Here is a 19150-nt window from a genome sequence, read left to right as displayed (position 1 = left end):
TTTTAGTTTAATATCATAAGATTTGTTTTAAATAAATTTATGCGTTGAAATAAATCAAAACAATGTAGAATCTATTTATAACATACAGTTCAAATTTCTGACCATTTTTTGCGTTATAGGGTAGCAAGGTAATAGAAAGCTGTTAGCAACAATGAATTTGTTTAACTTGAGAAACAATAACCTTCATAATAGAATGAAAACAAGGCTTGAAAAATAAAACTTAAAATAGCCAAAAATGTTTAATATTTGTCAGTTATCGGAGTATTATCTACAAGTAAAGAAACTTTAATTTTAACAACTGACTTAAACATCATGAACCACAGCAGAATCAATACGAGCTTTATCATACCTCATTTATATATAATTCGGTACATCTTAACCTGACACAGTAATTTAAATATAGTAAATTTTGTGAATTTATTACATAAATTCTTGAAAGAGTTATATAAAAAATACTACTTTATGACTGCTAGAAGGAAACAATTCGCTACCTGGTAATAAAGATGTCATTGCTAAATGAGGGAATGTTGATAATATGGAAGATGTGCTCCTATCTGCCGAAACGTACGAACCGAAGGAAGCGTGGTCCTGCTGCTGCATCGAAACGACAGTTTGTGAAACATACACCATGTCGTTGTTTTTATCTTCAGTAGTCACTGCTAACAGGGGTGTAAAAAGCTGGGGGTAATATTGTTTAGATCTTGACTGTATTGAACTGGTTGGACTAACAGCTCTGGCTGAAAGTTGAGTAGACTGTTTTGGAATAGTCAAGTCCATCAACCCTGACGTGTGAAATGGAAATTAGAATTACATTAAATCGCAGAAAATATCACTCAAACCTAACTAATATTTTTGTATCAGCGTTTACAGTACACCTTGGTACCTCACATAATAATCAGGTCCATTCTAAGAAACGTTCTAACAGTTTTTTAAGCCACCTCGAACTGAAATAGTTCTGCTTTGCCAAGAAGAGGATTTATCAAAGATTCCTTTTTAAAGCTGTTTATATGGTTGTTCCACTTATTCTTTGCCTGTCTCTGTACTTTTTTAAGAAGTTGCTATCGTTTTTAAAGCCGTCATTCGCCCAGGCTCCTTCGGTCCACTGATTTGCCTGATCTGTAAATACAAGTATGAAGCGAGAAACCAGTAGCAAGCTGGGTTTTCGTGCTGTCTTATACGCCCTTAGGCGAAGAGACTAAATGGTGATGGTTGTGTATTGCGAAGACCTGTTTGGATGGCTGTTAGCAGTTAACCTGTGGCGAATTACTTAACAACTAGAAACTATCGCTTTTCTACCTGCACATGAATGTGTTTTACACCATTATTTCTTTCGTTTTAACAACAGACGAAGGTGAAACAGCAAAATAAAATAACTTAGTAGTTTAATTCGTAAAAAAATGTTTTAAATTATAAATCGCTCAAGAAAGTAGTTTTAAATATATGTACCAAAACTTGCTTTCCTCGTGTTTTGATGTTCTATCAACACGTTAAGAAAGAAATGTAAAGCATTTGTAGGCATTTGGTTCGTAATTCAGTTTCGTTATTGAATATCCAGACAAACGTTATTAAATAATTATTAAATGATCTGGATATGAAACTACTTCTGTACTATAAGGAACTTCACAAACAATAATATATTGATTATTTTGTATGGAGAATCACAGTAATAATATTAATTATTAACTGCCAATAATTATGAACATTTTTTTATTTTATAAGTTAAACAAAATGTTACTGCAAGCTAGGAAAATAAATCAGTAATTACTAACCAACACAGGGTTGTGGAAACATCTCACTCGCAAAAAAAGTGGTTACCTTACCGTTCAAAGAAGATACATTTGACACTGAGACTTGAACATAATGAACATGCATAAAATTTCTACCACACAGTTTGAACAAACAAGTAGAAGTCGAAAAAAACATTTTCTATATTCGGAAAATATAAAAGGAGTAGAGACTTAGAGGATTTTTTGTTTGTTTTTCAATTTCGCGCAAAGCTACACGAGGGCTATCTGCGCTAGCCGTCCCTAATTTAGCAGTGTAAGACTAGAAGCTAGTCATCACCACCCACCGCCAACTCTTGGGCTACTCTTTTGCTAACGAATACTGGGATTAACCGTCACATTATCAAGCCCCCACGACTCAAAGGGAGAGCATGTTTGGAGTGAGGTAGATTCGAACCCGCGACCCTCAGGTTAGGAGTCGAGTGCCTTAACCACCTAGCCATGCCGGGTCCCGAAAGAAATGGAAGAGTCAAGAAGAACAAAATTGGCGGAAAATGCGAAAATTTAGAATGAATTGACAACATTTGGAACTGTGACGAGGGGTAAAAAGATTTAAAAGGATTTCGAGCGATTAAAAACAGATGGATAAGAATAAGCTTGTGAAAGGTAGAATCACGATAGAAATGTACCAATATTCTGAAGATTTTAAAACAGAAATCGTAATTATCTTAAAGATATGTTTCACCAGTTAATTAATTGTTTAGATGGTTGTTAAAATGAATTGAACTTCACTGTAAAGTTTGGATGAAATACCATCTCTAAAACCTTGCGAAAGAATAATATTGTAGGACAGTAGAACATACACTACACTGAAGGTCACAAATTCCTGTTCATTTAAAAGGTATTTCATATTTCAAAAGACAAAACAAACAAAACATATACGCTAAATCTATGTTAATATTCCTGACAGAGAGATATGTTTTGGGCTTCCCGCTAGTACAGTGGTATATCTACGAATTTACAACGCTAAAATTAGGGGGTTCGATTCACCTCGGTGGGCACAACAGATAGCCTGATGCGGCTTTGATATAAGTAAACACACTTATTGTTATAATATGTTTTTGATCGATATCAGCAGTTACTGTTTCTGTTGAATACAAATAACTTCGATGTTGTTTCGTATAATATATTTAGAAACTAATTTTGTTAGTAAATCCCAACTGTGTTACAGTTTTAGCACAAAATGGTAATACTGGGATTCAAAGTTCTCATGAGAGATGGAGAGAGATTTATCTCTAAAAACCACACCTTGAGGGGGTTTATTCCCAAGGAGACAGCTTCTCAAAATAGAATAATGGGCTTGAATTATTATATATACCTTACGTGACAAATTCGTTTTATAATCTTTTCACGTGTATTTCGTCGGTACAGAAGATGATTCTAGTGCAGATCTAATTTTGATATTGTTGATTAAGTTATACTCAAGTAAGGTCAGTCAATTATTAAGTTATACCCAAGTAAGGTCACTCAATTATGTCCTTCTGCTAATTATAAAGATACACACAGAGTGAGATTAAGTGTTTTTTTTACCTAAACATTCCTTTGAAAAGAATAAACCTACAGAACTTAACATTTTGCTCGAACAATATATTTTCTTCAGCAAAACAACAAAAATTATCTCGATCTAAGCTACTACAACCACAACACGAGTGTATAGAGTTAATAAGTGGGGTTTCAACAGGAACATTGTCTTTCATCCAACAAATTTTAATCTCTGAAAAGAAAACTTACGAATGTAACAAGTGAAGATTTCTGAGAAAGATAAACGATACACAGTTAATGTTTGCCACATGGAAATAAGTTGAATAAAACTTAGACTACATAAAGAAATTAAGTAAGATAATCTATAAATATATGTTGTAGTGAGGTAGTCTCACCACAAAGAAATATTTTGCACTTTTCTATGGAAGAAAACATTACAGATGTCATCGGCTTTCTAACGTGATTCTAACGGCTTCAAAAGAATGAAATGTCATAATTCTTAAATGTCAGCTGACTAGTCAATTATATCGGTTGATCGTTGCCATCAAACGGCGTTGCGTTGATAAAAAAAAAAAAAACGCACCAGACACGAAACACTTATTTATATTATGGTCAGTTAATCGTCCGTCTGAATTGTAATTTGACATAAATATGGACTACAGAACTGTAATTATGTTCAATACACACCAAATACATCATACTAATTTGACTCTCTTTGTCTTTACCCAAATGTCTACTGAACAGTTAATGGTTTGTAAGAAAGTAAGGTTTTGATTTCAAGGAAACTAAATAACTATTTATGAAGTTTCTCATTTAATATTTTAGACTAGATTAAGAAAGATATTGGTCTCTGGTGACACATATAGCACACTATAAAGTCACAGGTAGAAGGCAGTGTGAGAAATTTCCTTTTTGAAAGTTTGAATACATAAAGAAATATTACGAACCGTAATCTTTATAGGTCCAAACAAAAATACACACACACACCTTTAATGAAACAATAATTACAGCCAAGCTTTCAAATGCTTCAAGACAGTGAAAACGGTCCACTAAAAGACGGGAGATTTGATGGAACTTCCTTTTCGTGCTGGTGTTATTAGGTCTAAGGAATGAATGGACGTAGAAAGAATAAGTAAACCTGAAAACTAATTTTGAAATTAAAGAAGGGACGGCAGTCGAGCTAAACTGATGAGTGTCTATTGAGACGGAGAAAAGAAATAGAGTTGGTAGCTATGACCTTATGAAAGATAAGAAAAAAATAATTATAAAAGAACTAAAAAAAGATTTATGATCATGCATGACAAGATGGCGCCACTGTTTCTTTTCATTAGCTATTTCAATGCTCACGGCATAATTCAAACTGTGGTAGATATTGAAGACAATCAAAACCTAACCGTTGCTTGAACATTGACTTCTTTGAATCATCTAGTAATACTTCAAATAAATAATCAGAAATATTAGTTTGAGTCAAATATTTCAACATAGAATATGCAGAAAAATCCCAGTTATTTCAACAGCTTAGATTAAGCAGAAAATATCGATATGCTTGTGTTACAACTTGTTAACTTCTGTGGTACAGTTTTCATCGAAATGTTTTGAGCGTGTTATTTTCTTTTTTAGCCAAAGCACATTCGAAGCGGAGATAACGATCTTATATATGTATTTTTTTTAAATGTTTATCGAATTTACTGACAGATGAAATTTATAATTCAAGAAGAGTATTAATTGGCTACCAACTATATTATGACATATATTAACGGTACTGGATTAGCGTAAGATCTTAGGTTAGATTAAGAAAAATATTGGTCTCTGGTGACACATATGGCAGACTATAAAGTCACAAGTAGAAGGCAGTGTGAGAAACTTCCTTTTTGAAAGTTTGAATACATAAAGAAATATTACGAACCGTAATCTTTATAGGTCCAAACAAAAGTACTTGTTTAACCTTATAGTATCAGCGATTGATATGATCAGTTGGCTTTCATTTAGAATGAGATAATTTATGTATGATTTGATGTTACATTAAAAGGCTCGGCATGACCAGGTGGTTAAGCAATCGACTTGTAAGTTGATGGTCGTGGGTTTGAATCTCCTTCAGGCCAAACATGCTCTACCTTTCAGCCGTGGGGGTGTTATAATGTGACAGTTAATCCCACTATTCGTTGATGAAAGAGTAGCCCAAGCGTTGACGGTGGACGATGATGACTAGCTAGCTACCTTCCCTCTAATCTTACACTGCTAAATTAGGGACGGCTAACTAAGATAGCCCTCGTTTAACTTTGCTCGAAATTTAAAAAAAACAAAGAAACAAACAAACAAGCAACCACGATTCACCCACAGCTAAAAGTGTACGGATGGTACCTGGGGTAGAAAGGTTACCATAAGAGGACAGGTTAAAATGTCTTGAAACAAAGAACAGTTACAGAGGACCTACAAGAGATGTTTAGAATTATTATAAGAATCAATAGTTCCACTGCGGGAACTGATACATACTAAACGTTTTGTAGACTTATAAGCCATATTCAGTAATAAAAAACATATCGAACCCATGTGGCAACATTATACACATTAAAATGTGTAGAAACGGCCACAGACTGAAAAGCTAATTAAAATACCTTTGCAAAGCCCTGTAGATTGTTTGTTTATTTGTTTGTTTTTGAAATTCGCACAAAGCTACACGAGGGCTATCTGTGCTAGCCGTCCCTAATTTAGCAGTGTAAGACTAGAGGGAAGGCAGCTAGTCATAACCACCCACCGCCAACTCTTGGGCTACTCTTTTACCAACGAATAGTGGGATTGACCGTTACATTCTGACGACCCCACGGCTAAGAGGGCGAGTATGTTTGGCGCGACGGGGATGCGAACGTGCGACTCGTAGTCTAACATTACAAATGTAAGAATATAATTCGCTTATTTAAGTGAAATACAGCTATGGCTGTGTGCCAGATCCACGCGTTTACTTATCAGTTGGGATAGAGTTAACAGAGCTTTTCCCATCCTTGAAATTGACATAAGTTCGTAACTGCTGCACGTAAATTCAAATCTAGGAAAGGTAATGCATCAGTATTCGGAGACACGTATTCAGTATCGAAATATTTCGGTGCTCATGTATTGCATTAATTATATCCGATTCTAAATACGTGTCTCCGAATACTGATACATTACCTTTCCTAGATTTGAATTTACGTGCAGCAGTTACGAACTTATGTCAATTTCAAGGATGGGAAAAGCTCTGTTAACTCTATCCCAACTGATAAGTAAACGCGTGGATCTGGCACACAGCCATAGCTGTATTTCACTTAAATAAGCGAATTATATTCTTACATTTGTAATGTTAGACTACAATTGTTTAATGGCCTTGACTTAATGCTAAATATCGCTAATTGCTAAATACGGAATGTAATAAATGAATTTAAAAACTCAGTTGTTGTTTTGAATTAAGCACAAAGCTACACAATGGGCTACCTGTCCTCTTCCCACCACGGGTATCGAAACCCGGATTTTAGCGTTGTAAGTCCGAAGACGTACCACTGAGCCACTGTGGGGCGAAAACTCAGTTATAATAAAAATTATATGAAGACACTGAAAAATAAAAGCCTTAAATTACATTTCTTCTTCATATTTAGCAAATCGTAATGTAAAGATTCTATAACGTATATGTAAAAACTGTTCTGTAATAAAAACAAGACGAAAAAAGGTTATGATTCATTATAAAGCGAAACAAGTGAAAAACTCGTTGTACAACAGCATTTACTAAAAGGAACCCGTCATGGCCAGGTGGTTAAGGCACTTGACTTGCAATCTGAGTGTCGCGGGTTCGAATACTCGTCACACCAAACATGCCCGCCCTTTCAGTCGTGGGGACGTTATAATGTGACGGTAAATCAACTATTGGTTGGTAGAAGAGTAGCCCAAGAGTTGGCGGTGGGCGGGGATGACTAGCTGCCTTTCTTGTAGGCTTATACTGCTAAATTAGGGACGACTAGCGCAGATAGCTGTCGTGTAGCTTTGCGCGAAATTCTAAACAAATCATGTTGATATCTTTTGTAGTTTTGTTTTTCTTGTGTTACAAACTAAGATAAATATCGTAAAATAACAAACTTGCAAAACAATATAGAAGCCAGGTTTATTTTGTTTGGTAAATGATACTTGGTTTGAAAAAAAACAACTTAAGCAGTTATTTAGGAATGTTTGTTAGGATTAAGAAGTTAACACATAGAATCATAAACAAAACTTGTATTTGTTTTAAAACAAAACCCAAAACCAGATAGCCTTCACATAGTTCACTATTATTCTGGAAATATGTATATGAAGTAATGCTATCTCTGCTGAATGGAAATCAATTATTATATATGTTTTTTTTTGTGTGTTTGAATTTCGCGCGAAGCTACACGAAGGCTATTTGCGTTAGCCGTCCCTAATTTAGCAGTGTAATAATAGAGGGAAGGCAGCTACTCAACACCACTCATCGCCAACTCTTTTACCACCGAATAGTGGGATTGACTGCCACATTAAAAGGCTGAAAAGGCCAGCATATTTGGTGCAGTGGGGATTCGAACCCGCGACCATCAGATTCCGAGTCGAGTGCCTTAACCACCTGGCCATCCGGGGCTTATTATATATGAGTGTACCACAAGAAATAGTAGGAAACAAGGAGAGCTGTCTGTACATAACTCACAGAAATCAGGCCACAGCAGAAAAAAGAAGACGATAGCATAGTTTATCTGAAGACGAATGATGAACTATTCGAAAGCGTTAGAGTTTTGGGCCTGGTTTGAAAACCATTAGGAATATATGATAATCAAATAATCTGACTTTGTAGATGCTACACATTATCTGAAAATTAGGGAAACAAAAATACGATCAGGAACTTGGTCGATGAATCTTTAATAACAAGGAGCTATATGTTTCAAAGAGAGATTTAGGAAATTATGCGACTTAATAAATGCTACATTGTCAATTAGAGATGCTATAATTAATATTTCGATGTTAAGTGTCGTATTGTATTTCAGGATAGTTCTATGTACTTGAAATGTTATCTCGCACATCCTAAAATTGTTAATTATTCATATATATGGTATTGTATAATATATTCATATAAAAAGTCATATATGTTTATAATTGCCTGAGAAAAGCTCCACCATCTGCAGGTTTATACTGCTATAAAACGAGTCTCTATATCCGTGGTGGGCAGAACACATATAGCCCTTTGTGTAGCTTTGTGCTTAATAACAAACATCAACTATACCTGAAGAAACAGTTTAAGCGAATGATTGTCTACCGAAACGGAAAAAAAAAACACTTTTGATATAAATACACCCACTTCAAGATTTAAACGAGTGTTTTCTAAACAGTGTTTGAAGAAAACAAAATACAATATAATATATTAACATAGTCAGGAAAACAAACGCAAAAACACGTTATATTAATATAGTCAGGAAAACAAATTTAATAACACATTAACGTGGTGTTTTAAACAATGTTTAGAAAAAAGACAATACAATATAATATATTCACATAGTCAGGAAAACAAATTTAATAACACATTAAAGTGGTGTTTTAAACAATGTTTAGAAATAAGACAATACAATATAATATATTCATATAGTCAGGAAAACAAATTTAATAACACATTAAAGTGGTGTTTTAAACAATGTTTAGAAATAAGACAATACAATATTATATATTCATATAGTAAGGAAAACAAATTTAATAACACATTAAAGTGGTGTTTTAAACAATGTTTAGAAATAAGACAATACAATATAATATATGCATATTGTCAGGAAAACAAATTTAATAACACATTAAAGTGGTGTTTTAAACAATGTTTAGAAATAAGACAATACAATATAATATATTCATATAGTAAGGAAAACAAATTTAATAACACATTAAAGTGGTGTTTTAAACAATGTTTAGAAATAAGACAATACAATATAATATATTCATATAGGCAGAAAAACAAATTTTATAACACATTAAAGTGGTGTTTTAAACAGTGTGTAGAAATAAGACAATACAATATTATGTATTCATATTGTCATGGAAACGAGCGTTGTTTTTAATGTTTACTATGAAACCATAAGAAGACTCTTTAACTTCATCGGAATCCAAAGCTTTTAAATTTAGAGCTCTAAACAAGTTCCGAAATCACTTTAATGAAGGCTAAAGCATATGTCAAAATAAATATGAAAGTCTCTTATTGTGTTGAGCCTAAAACTGTTTCTAAAGCAAAGGATAAAACACAGAAGACTTTTCATTGCATCATCTATAATTTCCACCTATACATTTTATATATTGTGTTGTGGTCTGTTTGAAAATATGTCCAACAAGAGTTATTTACAAAACGAACAAAATAATGCTAAATCATTCGGTCATTTTCTAAATGTGTACTTCAGTATAATTTTTAGTGCAAACAAAAGAAGCAACAAAAATGTTTACAATTTCAACTTACCACTTTTCCTGGGATACATCACATAGATCTGTCGATTATGTTTCTTACCTCTTTCGGCTACAGGTTGCCTGTTAATGTAAATATAAGAAATCTTTATTAATTATCTATGCCACTCATTACGTATGATTATTTTCATTGATACTTTCCTACAGTAGCTAAACACAGAGTTCATATAATATACATCACATCAAAACCAAAGATGTCAATGGAAAAAAATGACATGAAGGAAAGGTTGTACGCCAAAAAATATATATATTTAATTTAATCTATGTTATTTTAAGTTAGTATATATAGTAGACGTTATAATACTAGTTTGTTAGTTACTGTTGAATATTCACGAGTTTTTTTTTTTCCTCTATATTCTCATCGGAATCCAAAGTTTGTATTTGGAAGCAAAGTGATTCTATAGGTAAGATGTTCTAAGACTGGTTGCACGTGTACAACTTAAAGTCAGTAAGGGTTGTAATTTACTCTTCATATGAACTAGTAATTACCTCGGTGTTTCGAGCATCCCTCTGTATAAAACATTAGTCCTCTGGTCGTGAAAAATTAATTTGACACCTTGAACACTAACAAACTTCTGATAATTAACGAGTACCAAAGAGGTACGTCAAAATTGGTATTCGAACTATAGGTAATAGGTGCTACTATAAAACATCGAGTTGGCAATTAATGGTCATTTCTTAGGTAGGGACCGTAACAAGTTCTTATAAGTTCCAGGTCTACCGTACACTTCACAAGATGTTTGCAATCTCATTATTTTAGATAAGTTCGGATAAATTAACATATTTCTAAACCTGAATGAGATGACGGATTCATTCTTTTGTATCACTTTATAAACTAATGATATCAGTGTACAACAACTTTATGTAAGTTAGTAAAACATAGTAAAAGGAAAGCAAGCTCATACATGAATTGTAATCTTTCGAACAGTATTGTATCTTGTGTTACGACTACTAATCCAATCACTGTGATAAGGTGAGATTAACATTCTCGCAGTGCTAGAGATGTAAATGAGATTCACTTGCTAAATTGTATCAATAATTAACGAATTTTCTCATTGGTTAAGATGAAAAGTCACAACTGAACTCGACTTCACTTTACGTGTTAAATTTTTCAAAGTAAAGTGCCGACAAATCTCCCTGAGATTACGATATTTTGTTCATTAATGGTTAATTAACCATTGGACCATACAATACAAAATGAAAAAGTTATTTGTAGAATCTTATTGGAAGGTTTTGATCTAATCCGTTTACCTTGCTTTTAAAACCTTCTTAGATAAACAAAAGATACATCGTATATTCATTAGTAAAAAATATATATAAGTATTAAATTATAATTGAATTATAGAAGTATTCAATACATACCGTTGTAATATTGGAAGAAGAATTGTTCTCTATTGACCAAACAAAGTGCAACATATTAGTAACCTTGGAGCCAATCAATGGAAACTTAAGTAAAAGTACACACCTAAGTATAGAGTTTGTTCATTGTTCCATAAAGTTTGGATTTATGTTTCTTGTCACCCATGAAAACGTAAGAAAAAGTGCACACCTAAGTATAGAGTTTGTTCATTGTTCCATAAAGTTTGGATTTATGTTTCTTGTCACTTTCATGTTTTTTTATGATTTCTAACTATATAACAACATTTTGCCTCTCTGTATCCTTTGTATTATAAACTAAAAGCACTTCTCTATAAATAACAACACAGTGCGAAGTTAACAAGCTATATCACAAACAGTTAATAATAATATATACATGTAAACATGTTAAATATTTTAAGCAACACTGTTAATGAAATTAATGTAACTTATTTATTTCTAGAACCTAAGAGGTAAATTCCGTTTTTCTCATTATTATTCTGAACCGCCTATGCTGATATGATAAAGGGAGAAAATGGAAACTTAATAACCCACTGTGTCTCTGGTAAGATAAATTGTATTCAAATCTAGAATTAAACACAATTTTAAAAGCAGTTCCGATATTTGTTTTGTCCTGTCAAAGTCAGCAAGTTTTGTTTGATGTGTTTTGTAAGCAATTTTTATGGTGCTGGTGCACGAACTCGATATTAGGTCCTCTATTCGAACTTCTATTTATTGAATATCTTATTTTTCTAAAGACCACCCTTAGATATGGCTAAAGTTATTAATGATATTCAAGTATAATTGATAACATTATTATTAAATCAAGATTCTTAGCATAATGAATTTAGTATTTTTATTTTGAAAAGTTTAGTTTTAATCGAAATATCACACAATAAACGAAAAAGATGGTATTTGTTTACATTACGTTTTGAAAATTGGTTTGTTTTTGTTTTGAATTTCGCGCAAAACAACACGAAGGCCTATCTGCGCTAACCATCCCTAATTTAGCAGCATAAGATTAGAGGGAAGGCAGCTAGTCATCTTCACCCGCCGCCAACTCTTGGGCTACTCTTTTACCAACGAATAGTGGGATTGACTGTCACTTTATAACTCCCGTACAGCTGAAAGGGCGAGCGTGTTTAGTGCGATGGGGATGCGAACTACAACCCTCGGATTACAACTCGAACGTCTTAACCACCTGGTCATTCCGGTTCCGTATTGTAAATAATATACAAGTACGAAATATTGTAATGTTAAATCAGTTAGTAATTTCAGAAAATGGATATTTATTGGATCTATCTAGTATATTATATTTTAAAGTAATATGTTCTAATTTTGCATTACGTAATACACCAACAAGCCCTAATTTCACAAAAATATAATACCGCCCGCCACTAGACTCGTTAATATAGTTGTGGCCCTCGGTCACTCTTAAGTTTGAAACCCCTGGCTTAGAAAAATATTTATACTTTTTAAATCTCTCACAATTTCACCACTTTTATAAGCATGCTATATTAACGTATATAATAATTATAGAATCTCAAACATTACATATAGGAGATGTAAACCACGTTACGCAAGCTATTTAAAACTATACACGAATTCTCACAATTTTCACCAGATGTCTTTCACAAACGTATTTTTGAAATCAAAGATAACTTCGAAACTGATTCTGTTTCCAACGGTTTTTTTCTCTATTTTACTTTATGTAAAATTATGATTAAGTATTTAAAAAAAATCAAAAACAAAAACAGAAAACTTTTTTATTTTGAGCGTAGTTTTGTTATTTTACTATTTGCATAGCCGTGTAGGAGTTATATGTGACGGTCAATCCCATTATTCGTTGATAAAAGAGTAGCTCAAGAGTTGGCGGTGGGTGGTGATGACTAGCTGCCTTCCCTCTAGCCTTAAACTGCTAAATTAGGGACGGCTAGCGCAGATTACTCTTGTGTAGCTTTGCGTCGAAATTCAAAACAAACCAAACCATAGGTACATATGTGTTAACATAGATGTTTATGCGAAGGTTATCTCATAAATACAGTACGATTCATGAAGTTTCCGTTGTACCTATAATAATTTGAAACTTCATCATATCAAGGAGATGATGTTGGGCTAAGGCAGAAGAGTTCTACAATTCATGTTTAATTAACTTTATATTTTGGTTATTCTAATCTCTATTATATCTACTATATTTAATATCTGTACTACCTTTTAGATTCATTTTTTTTATCTTCATAATTATAGTATCACTTTTAAATCTAGTCATTTGTATGTTCATAATAGCTTTTTTGATTCAGTTGTTTATATGCTTATAACAGTTCCTTCAATCTAGTCATTTATATGTTTATAAAGCTTGTAACTTCTTAAAAACTGTAGTTATAGTAGTTTAGCTTTAATCACATCCGAAAAAATTTTGTGTGAAACGACTTCAAAACATTTTCTGGCTAATACAGTTGTTAGTCCTAAGCCATTCAGGTATTATAATGTAATATTATAACACTGTCTATTCGAATGCTTTTCTGCTTTAGGAATTTCAAATCAAGAAGTTAACCGTTAGTTGACGTTCCGGAACAATTAGTGTATAAAACTGTCACAGACCTACTGTTTTCATGCTTCGGCAAACCACGTAGTTTACAAGTTAGTTTTACTCAGCGTTAACTGAACAAGAAACATTTGGATTGTAATGCTGTCACTCGAGTCATTTAACTTTCTATTATCATTTAGGGATCTGAACTGGCACACTTTATCGCTCTAATCTGCCTGGCGTGAGAATGTGTGCTGTAGAGCTTTGACTAATGGGGTAGCAATTGGCCAGAATCATTTTGAGGACTCGCATTTTGTCACGTGATATCATTGTTTAGACAGTGACTTGTATAGGTGTGGTTTGTGTTTGCATGTATGTTGTTTGTCTGAATTGTTTGGCTTCATTACAGAGTTAGAACGATAAGTCAGTTATTTTGTCATTGTTTCGAGTCTATAATTATTGTTAGTAGGGTAGCCAAACTTTTGTGTATCCTAACATAAAAATATATCCTCAAAGCTGTTTTTATTTTGTTTCGTACTTCACAAAATAATTAGAAACGACGAGATAATTGTAAGTCTGAGTTGTGTATGTTTATAACGTATATTTCTTGCATGCTATTGGATAATATTAGTTATTTTACTTTATGATAACTGCACATTAATTATATTTTGATAATTACAACTAAATACAAATAAAATAGTTTGTTTTGTTTTGTTTGTTTTTCAATTTCGCGTAAAGCTACTCGAGGGCTATCTGCGCTAGCCGTCCTGAATTTAGCAGTGTAAAACTAGAGAGAAGGCAGCTAGTCATCACCACCCACCGCCAACTCTTGGGCTACTCTTTTACCAACGAATAGTGGGATTGACCGTCACATTATAACGCCCCCACGGCTATGCAAATAGCAAAATAACAAAACTACGCTCAAAATAAAAAGGTTTTCTGTTTTTGTTTTTTATTTTTTTTTAAATACTTAATCATAGTTTCACATAAAGTAAAATAGAGAAAAAAGACCGTTGGAAACAGAATCAGTTTCGAAGTTATCTTTGATTTCAAAAATACGTTTATGAAAGACATCTGGTGAAAATTGTGAGAATTCGTGTATAGTTTTAAATAGCTTGCGTAACGTGGTTTACATCTACTATATGTAATGTTTCAGATTCTATAATCATTATATACGTTAATATAGCATGCTTATAAAAGTGGTGAAATTGTGAGGGATTTAAAAAGTATAAATATTTTTCTAAGCCAGGGGTTTCAAACTTAAGAGTGACCGAGGGCCGAGTGAAAGGATGAGCATGTTTGATGTGACGGGGATTCAAACTCGCGACCTTCGGATTACGAGTCGAGTGCCTTAACCAACTGGCCATGCCGGGCCATGTACCTATAAATATCACTTTCTAACATTTGTTACCATTAAGTTATGTAATACCTTTTTGTTTTTCCAAAATAGTTTTTAATCTGGTTCATCCGGTATCTTCATGTTTTAACCTTATCCAGTTTTGTAAGTCTTAGTGAGGTTAAATATAAATATACTAGACATACAAAAAGAAAAAAAAATATTTCGGAAGAAACTGGAAAGCATTTTGCATAGCCATGTATGATGTTCAATTTATATTAAGAGGTTGAATACCAAAGTGAATCTAAAATAATTTAAATGTGGTATTTCGTATTTTTGTATTTTAATATTATATATATTTATTTTAATTTGGAATTCCAAAAATGCTTCTTGTTTCAATGAAGGTATTTAAGATAACTAATAATTTCAAATTCATATATGATAATCTGCAGTTCCCTTGTTGCGAACGCCATCTATAGGGAAGTAGGCGATGTATACTAAACAAAGATTGCGATAATGAAATTCACCTTTTCATTTCTGACTGTTTTTTCGTAAACTTGAATAAAATATTTTAATCGTTCATATTTTCACCATTTCTTTCTCTTGTAAAATAAAATTAATAACTTCAAAAATTGTCTTTCTTTCTTTATTTATTTGTTTTAGATATTACTTATTATCGAAACGAAAACAAAATGTCTAATCAGTTTAAAATAACTTTAAGAAACTCCTTACGAAAAGTACCTCAGCAGCTAAGTGGAAGAAAAACAAAAATTAGAGCATATAAACAAACGTGGGACAACAGGTAAGTAATTGTTTTGGATTACTGGTTTTTCCTGAATATTTAGATTAGCTTTTCTATTCAATTTGTTTAATATCCATTGTTCATTAACTGTTAATGTAAAAATAACAATTTCTAAGCAAAAATTGAAACAATTAAAATAAATAAAAAATACCGTGGAAAAATACATGCAACTGAATTAATTTTGTAGTTAAAGTCCAGGAAAATGTCAAATTGAGTAAAACGTTTGGTAAGAGAGACATCCTGGACTACACACTTTTCATTCATATACAAGTGCTGGCAGGTCAGACTTGGAGCTAATGAAATTAACTGTATTCATGAGAAGTGATTACCATCTATTAAGTTTATCTAACCTTCTCTCAACCTGAAACACTTTTAATCTTTTTCCATTAATTTTTTAATCAATATTTTTTTGATTTTTTCAACCAAATGTATCGCCTCTTATGATTTACTTTATAATAGCAGTAACGTCTAATTATATAGTTATTTTATCATAATAGTATATTTCCCGCTTAGTTTCTAAGTTTATCATAGTATTATATTCATGGCTTCAGATCACAATTAGTGTTAGTGTCTGTTAAAGTTGTTTTATGACACTCTTGTCAAATGTGGAATTGTGAATCTTGATGGAGCCTAACCACTTTCAACCCATGACCTACTGGCTAAGATAAGCTATAAGTTAAAATTAGTGGTTCCATCCCTGTGATAAGCACATCAGCGTAAGTTACTGTTCGTACAACTTTATTTAGCAACAAACTTTCGTCCCATGATTTCTTTAAGTGCTTGAACATTTTCCATTACAATTATATAGAAAATTTAACTTTATTATACAGTGTCGTTCACTTCAATCCAACTTAAATAGATACTAGCGTGTAGTGCTGAATCTTATTATAGAGGATGATTATGATAATTATATGTATTATATATTATAATAAACAAAAACAAGACCAAAGAAAAATTAAAACGCTGCATAAATCGAAAGGATCACCAGAGTACAGGCTTTATTGTGGGATAGAAAATGTACACTGGGTTTTGGAGGTAACTGTGATGTAGGACCCACATTACTGTAGGGATACACTTTCTATCAATCTTAACCTCCTTTCGCCAGTCTCACATGAAGAACTTTGTGAAATAAATAATAATAAAATAATGAAAAAATAAAAATTAGAAAATCGAGACGAAGTTGCTTAATGTCCCACATCTATACCGCCCTTCACTGCCTTCAGACTGTTGTGGGAAGGTGACTGTACTAAAAAATAAAGAAGAAGGCACTAAATAAGGTACTACCATTTGGAGATAAATAAAATAAACTTATGTCCTGAAGTTAGCATTCCAGTCCTCATTAGAGTGGTAAAGCACTAATCAGTAGCACAGTAGACCAATTATACTACTGTAGAGAACCCTAGCCAGTTATTTAAACTAATTAATATAACTTTCTACCGCCACCCATTAAATCTACTGTAACTACCAATTTTCAGACTCTAAATAAACCTTTATTTACTTGACTGTAGTGTATTGATCTTATGTATATATATATATATATATGCAAAACCAAACTTTGGGAAAACAAATAACAATAATCGTACAACTCAAAATAAAACAAACTAAAACCATGTTATTTTTCTACGTCTGTACACAGTTTAGTAGTTCAAACACCATACAATTAATATAATTTCATTACACCATAACTAAAGTAATATACTATGTGGTTAAAAGAAGTAACTTCTTTACATCGTGATGGGTAGTTGAACAACTGGGATATATAATAAGTAACGGTGGTTGGTCAGAATGGTGTAAAATGATTCTCATCAGCTCCTTAGGCCTTATATAACACTGTTTGGTTGTATTGGGGTAAACAGACTGAACTCAGAATTATTTTGCTTGTTTTAATACACGAGCATTTCTATTTGGGTAAAAAGTCTTTAGGTTTATTAGAGTGTAATAAAAATTAATACTGGATGTCCATAATCACGTAAATAGAACAACACCTAAGTAGAACATCCAATGTCTGAATAACTTTTTTGTATACCTTAAAGCAATACGATATTCCGTTACAGAAATCATAAGATTTTTATGCATTTTTTATATGGTAGTAACAAGGTGACGTTTGAAAAACAGTTGAATTATCACGATACTACAATTCTTATGGAGTGTACGTTTAATGTAATTGCATCAATCCATCTGATTCTGCTTTCTTCATAACGGGAATTGCTCGGCATTGCCAAGTGGTCAAGGCACTCGACTCATAATCTGAGAATTGTGGGTTCGAATTCTAGTCGCCCCAAACATGCTCGCCTTTTTAGCCGTGGGCGCATTATAATGTTACGGTCAATCCCACTATTCTTTGGTAAAAGAGTAGCCAAATAGTTGCTGGTGGTTGGTAATGACTAGCTGCTTTACTTCTAGTCTTACACTGCTAAATTAGGGACGGCTAGTGCAGATAGCCCTCATGCAGCTTTGCGCGAAATTCAGTGAACAAACAACTAGAAGGGTAATAAAGCTACAGGATAATACATACACATTTATGTTTTTAATGAACTGGATGAAAACTGAACATATCCTAAGAGCAAACTGGTTTGTTTTACTTACCAGTATTTTTATCTTATTCTTCTGTCCAGCTCTTCTGTAATGATTTGAATTTGTTCTCTTTTCTTTACAGTCTTGTTGTACAAAGGAGGCTATTAAAAAGTTGAAAGGACATTACTGTGTTATACAAAAAGCCTAAAGCTTATAGAACACTATATTATAAGCTGTGGATAAATGTTCTTAATGGAGGTTATATAATAAACACATACACCGTTCCTTGGCACTTTTTCTATATGACTTTGCGGCAAGTCATCTATTAGGTGGATTGTTATTTGACGGAGAAACCCAGAACATCTATAAATTTTCCTTTTTTATTGAAAAGTAAATCATAAACAGTTATAGATTTTCACGTAGCTATAAGCGACATATTTTGCTGGTTAACATCTGAAATCTATCTTGATTTGACGTCATTCGTGTTTCAAGTACTTCTTTTATTCAGATAACATTGAGGACAGAGGAAGAGGCGGGGCCAAACTCACTTTCGAAATGAATCAGGTTCAAACATCTGTTACTATATAACGACATACATCATGCCCAGTATAAACTGGAGCATTTTGTGTCAAACTGAACGTTACTTCACTAGTTGCGTTTACTTCTAGCTGACGAACTGTGCATTAAATGAAATTCACTGCAACCATTAAGTGCAGAATAATAATAGAAGAATAATAGGTGCATCACATTCAAGTTAGTTTAATACTTTAAGAAGCAAATTAAACTAGAAAGTTTTAGACGTTATGTGTGTGTTTTCTTATAGCCAAGTCACATCGGGCTATCTTCTGATCCCACCGAAGGGATTCGAACTCCTGATTTTAGCGTTG

The 19150-nt window shown here is 32.8% G+C and overlaps 1 protein-coding gene across 3 annotated transcripts in view; it reads right to left on the bottom strand.

Annotated features, from left to right (window-relative positions):
* Positions 1–18715, bottom strand: part of LOC143225678 (paired box protein Pax-6-like) — a 53481-nt gene extending 34766 nt beyond the window's left edge. For 2 of the 3 annotated variants that reach the window (XM_076455521.1, XM_076455531.1), the window contains exons 1-4: positions 18542–18715; positions 18336–18424; positions 9724–9791; positions 492–782 (exon numbers count right to left, since the gene is read on the bottom strand). In XM_076455521.1, coding sequence (XP_076311636.1) covers positions 492–782; positions 9724–9742 — 310 coding nt within the window. In that variant the 5' untranslated portion in view covers positions 9743–9791; positions 18336–18424; positions 18542–18715. The remainder of the gene's footprint in view (positions 1–491; positions 783–9723; positions 9792–18335; positions 18425–18541) is intronic. The other variant, XM_076455540.1, reaches the window with a different exon arrangement.
* Positions 18716–19150: the final 435 nt, after the last annotated feature.

Source organism: Tachypleus tridentatus, chromosome 1 (genome assembly GCF_004210375.1).
Source record: "Tachypleus tridentatus isolate NWPU-2018 chromosome 1, ASM421037v1, whole genome shotgun sequence".
NCBI classification, from domain to species: Eukaryota; Metazoa; Arthropoda; class Merostomata; order Xiphosura; family Limulidae; genus Tachypleus; species Tachypleus tridentatus.
Note: the sequence above shows the minus strand (reverse complement) of the source record. Positions and strands in the feature narration are given on the sequence as shown.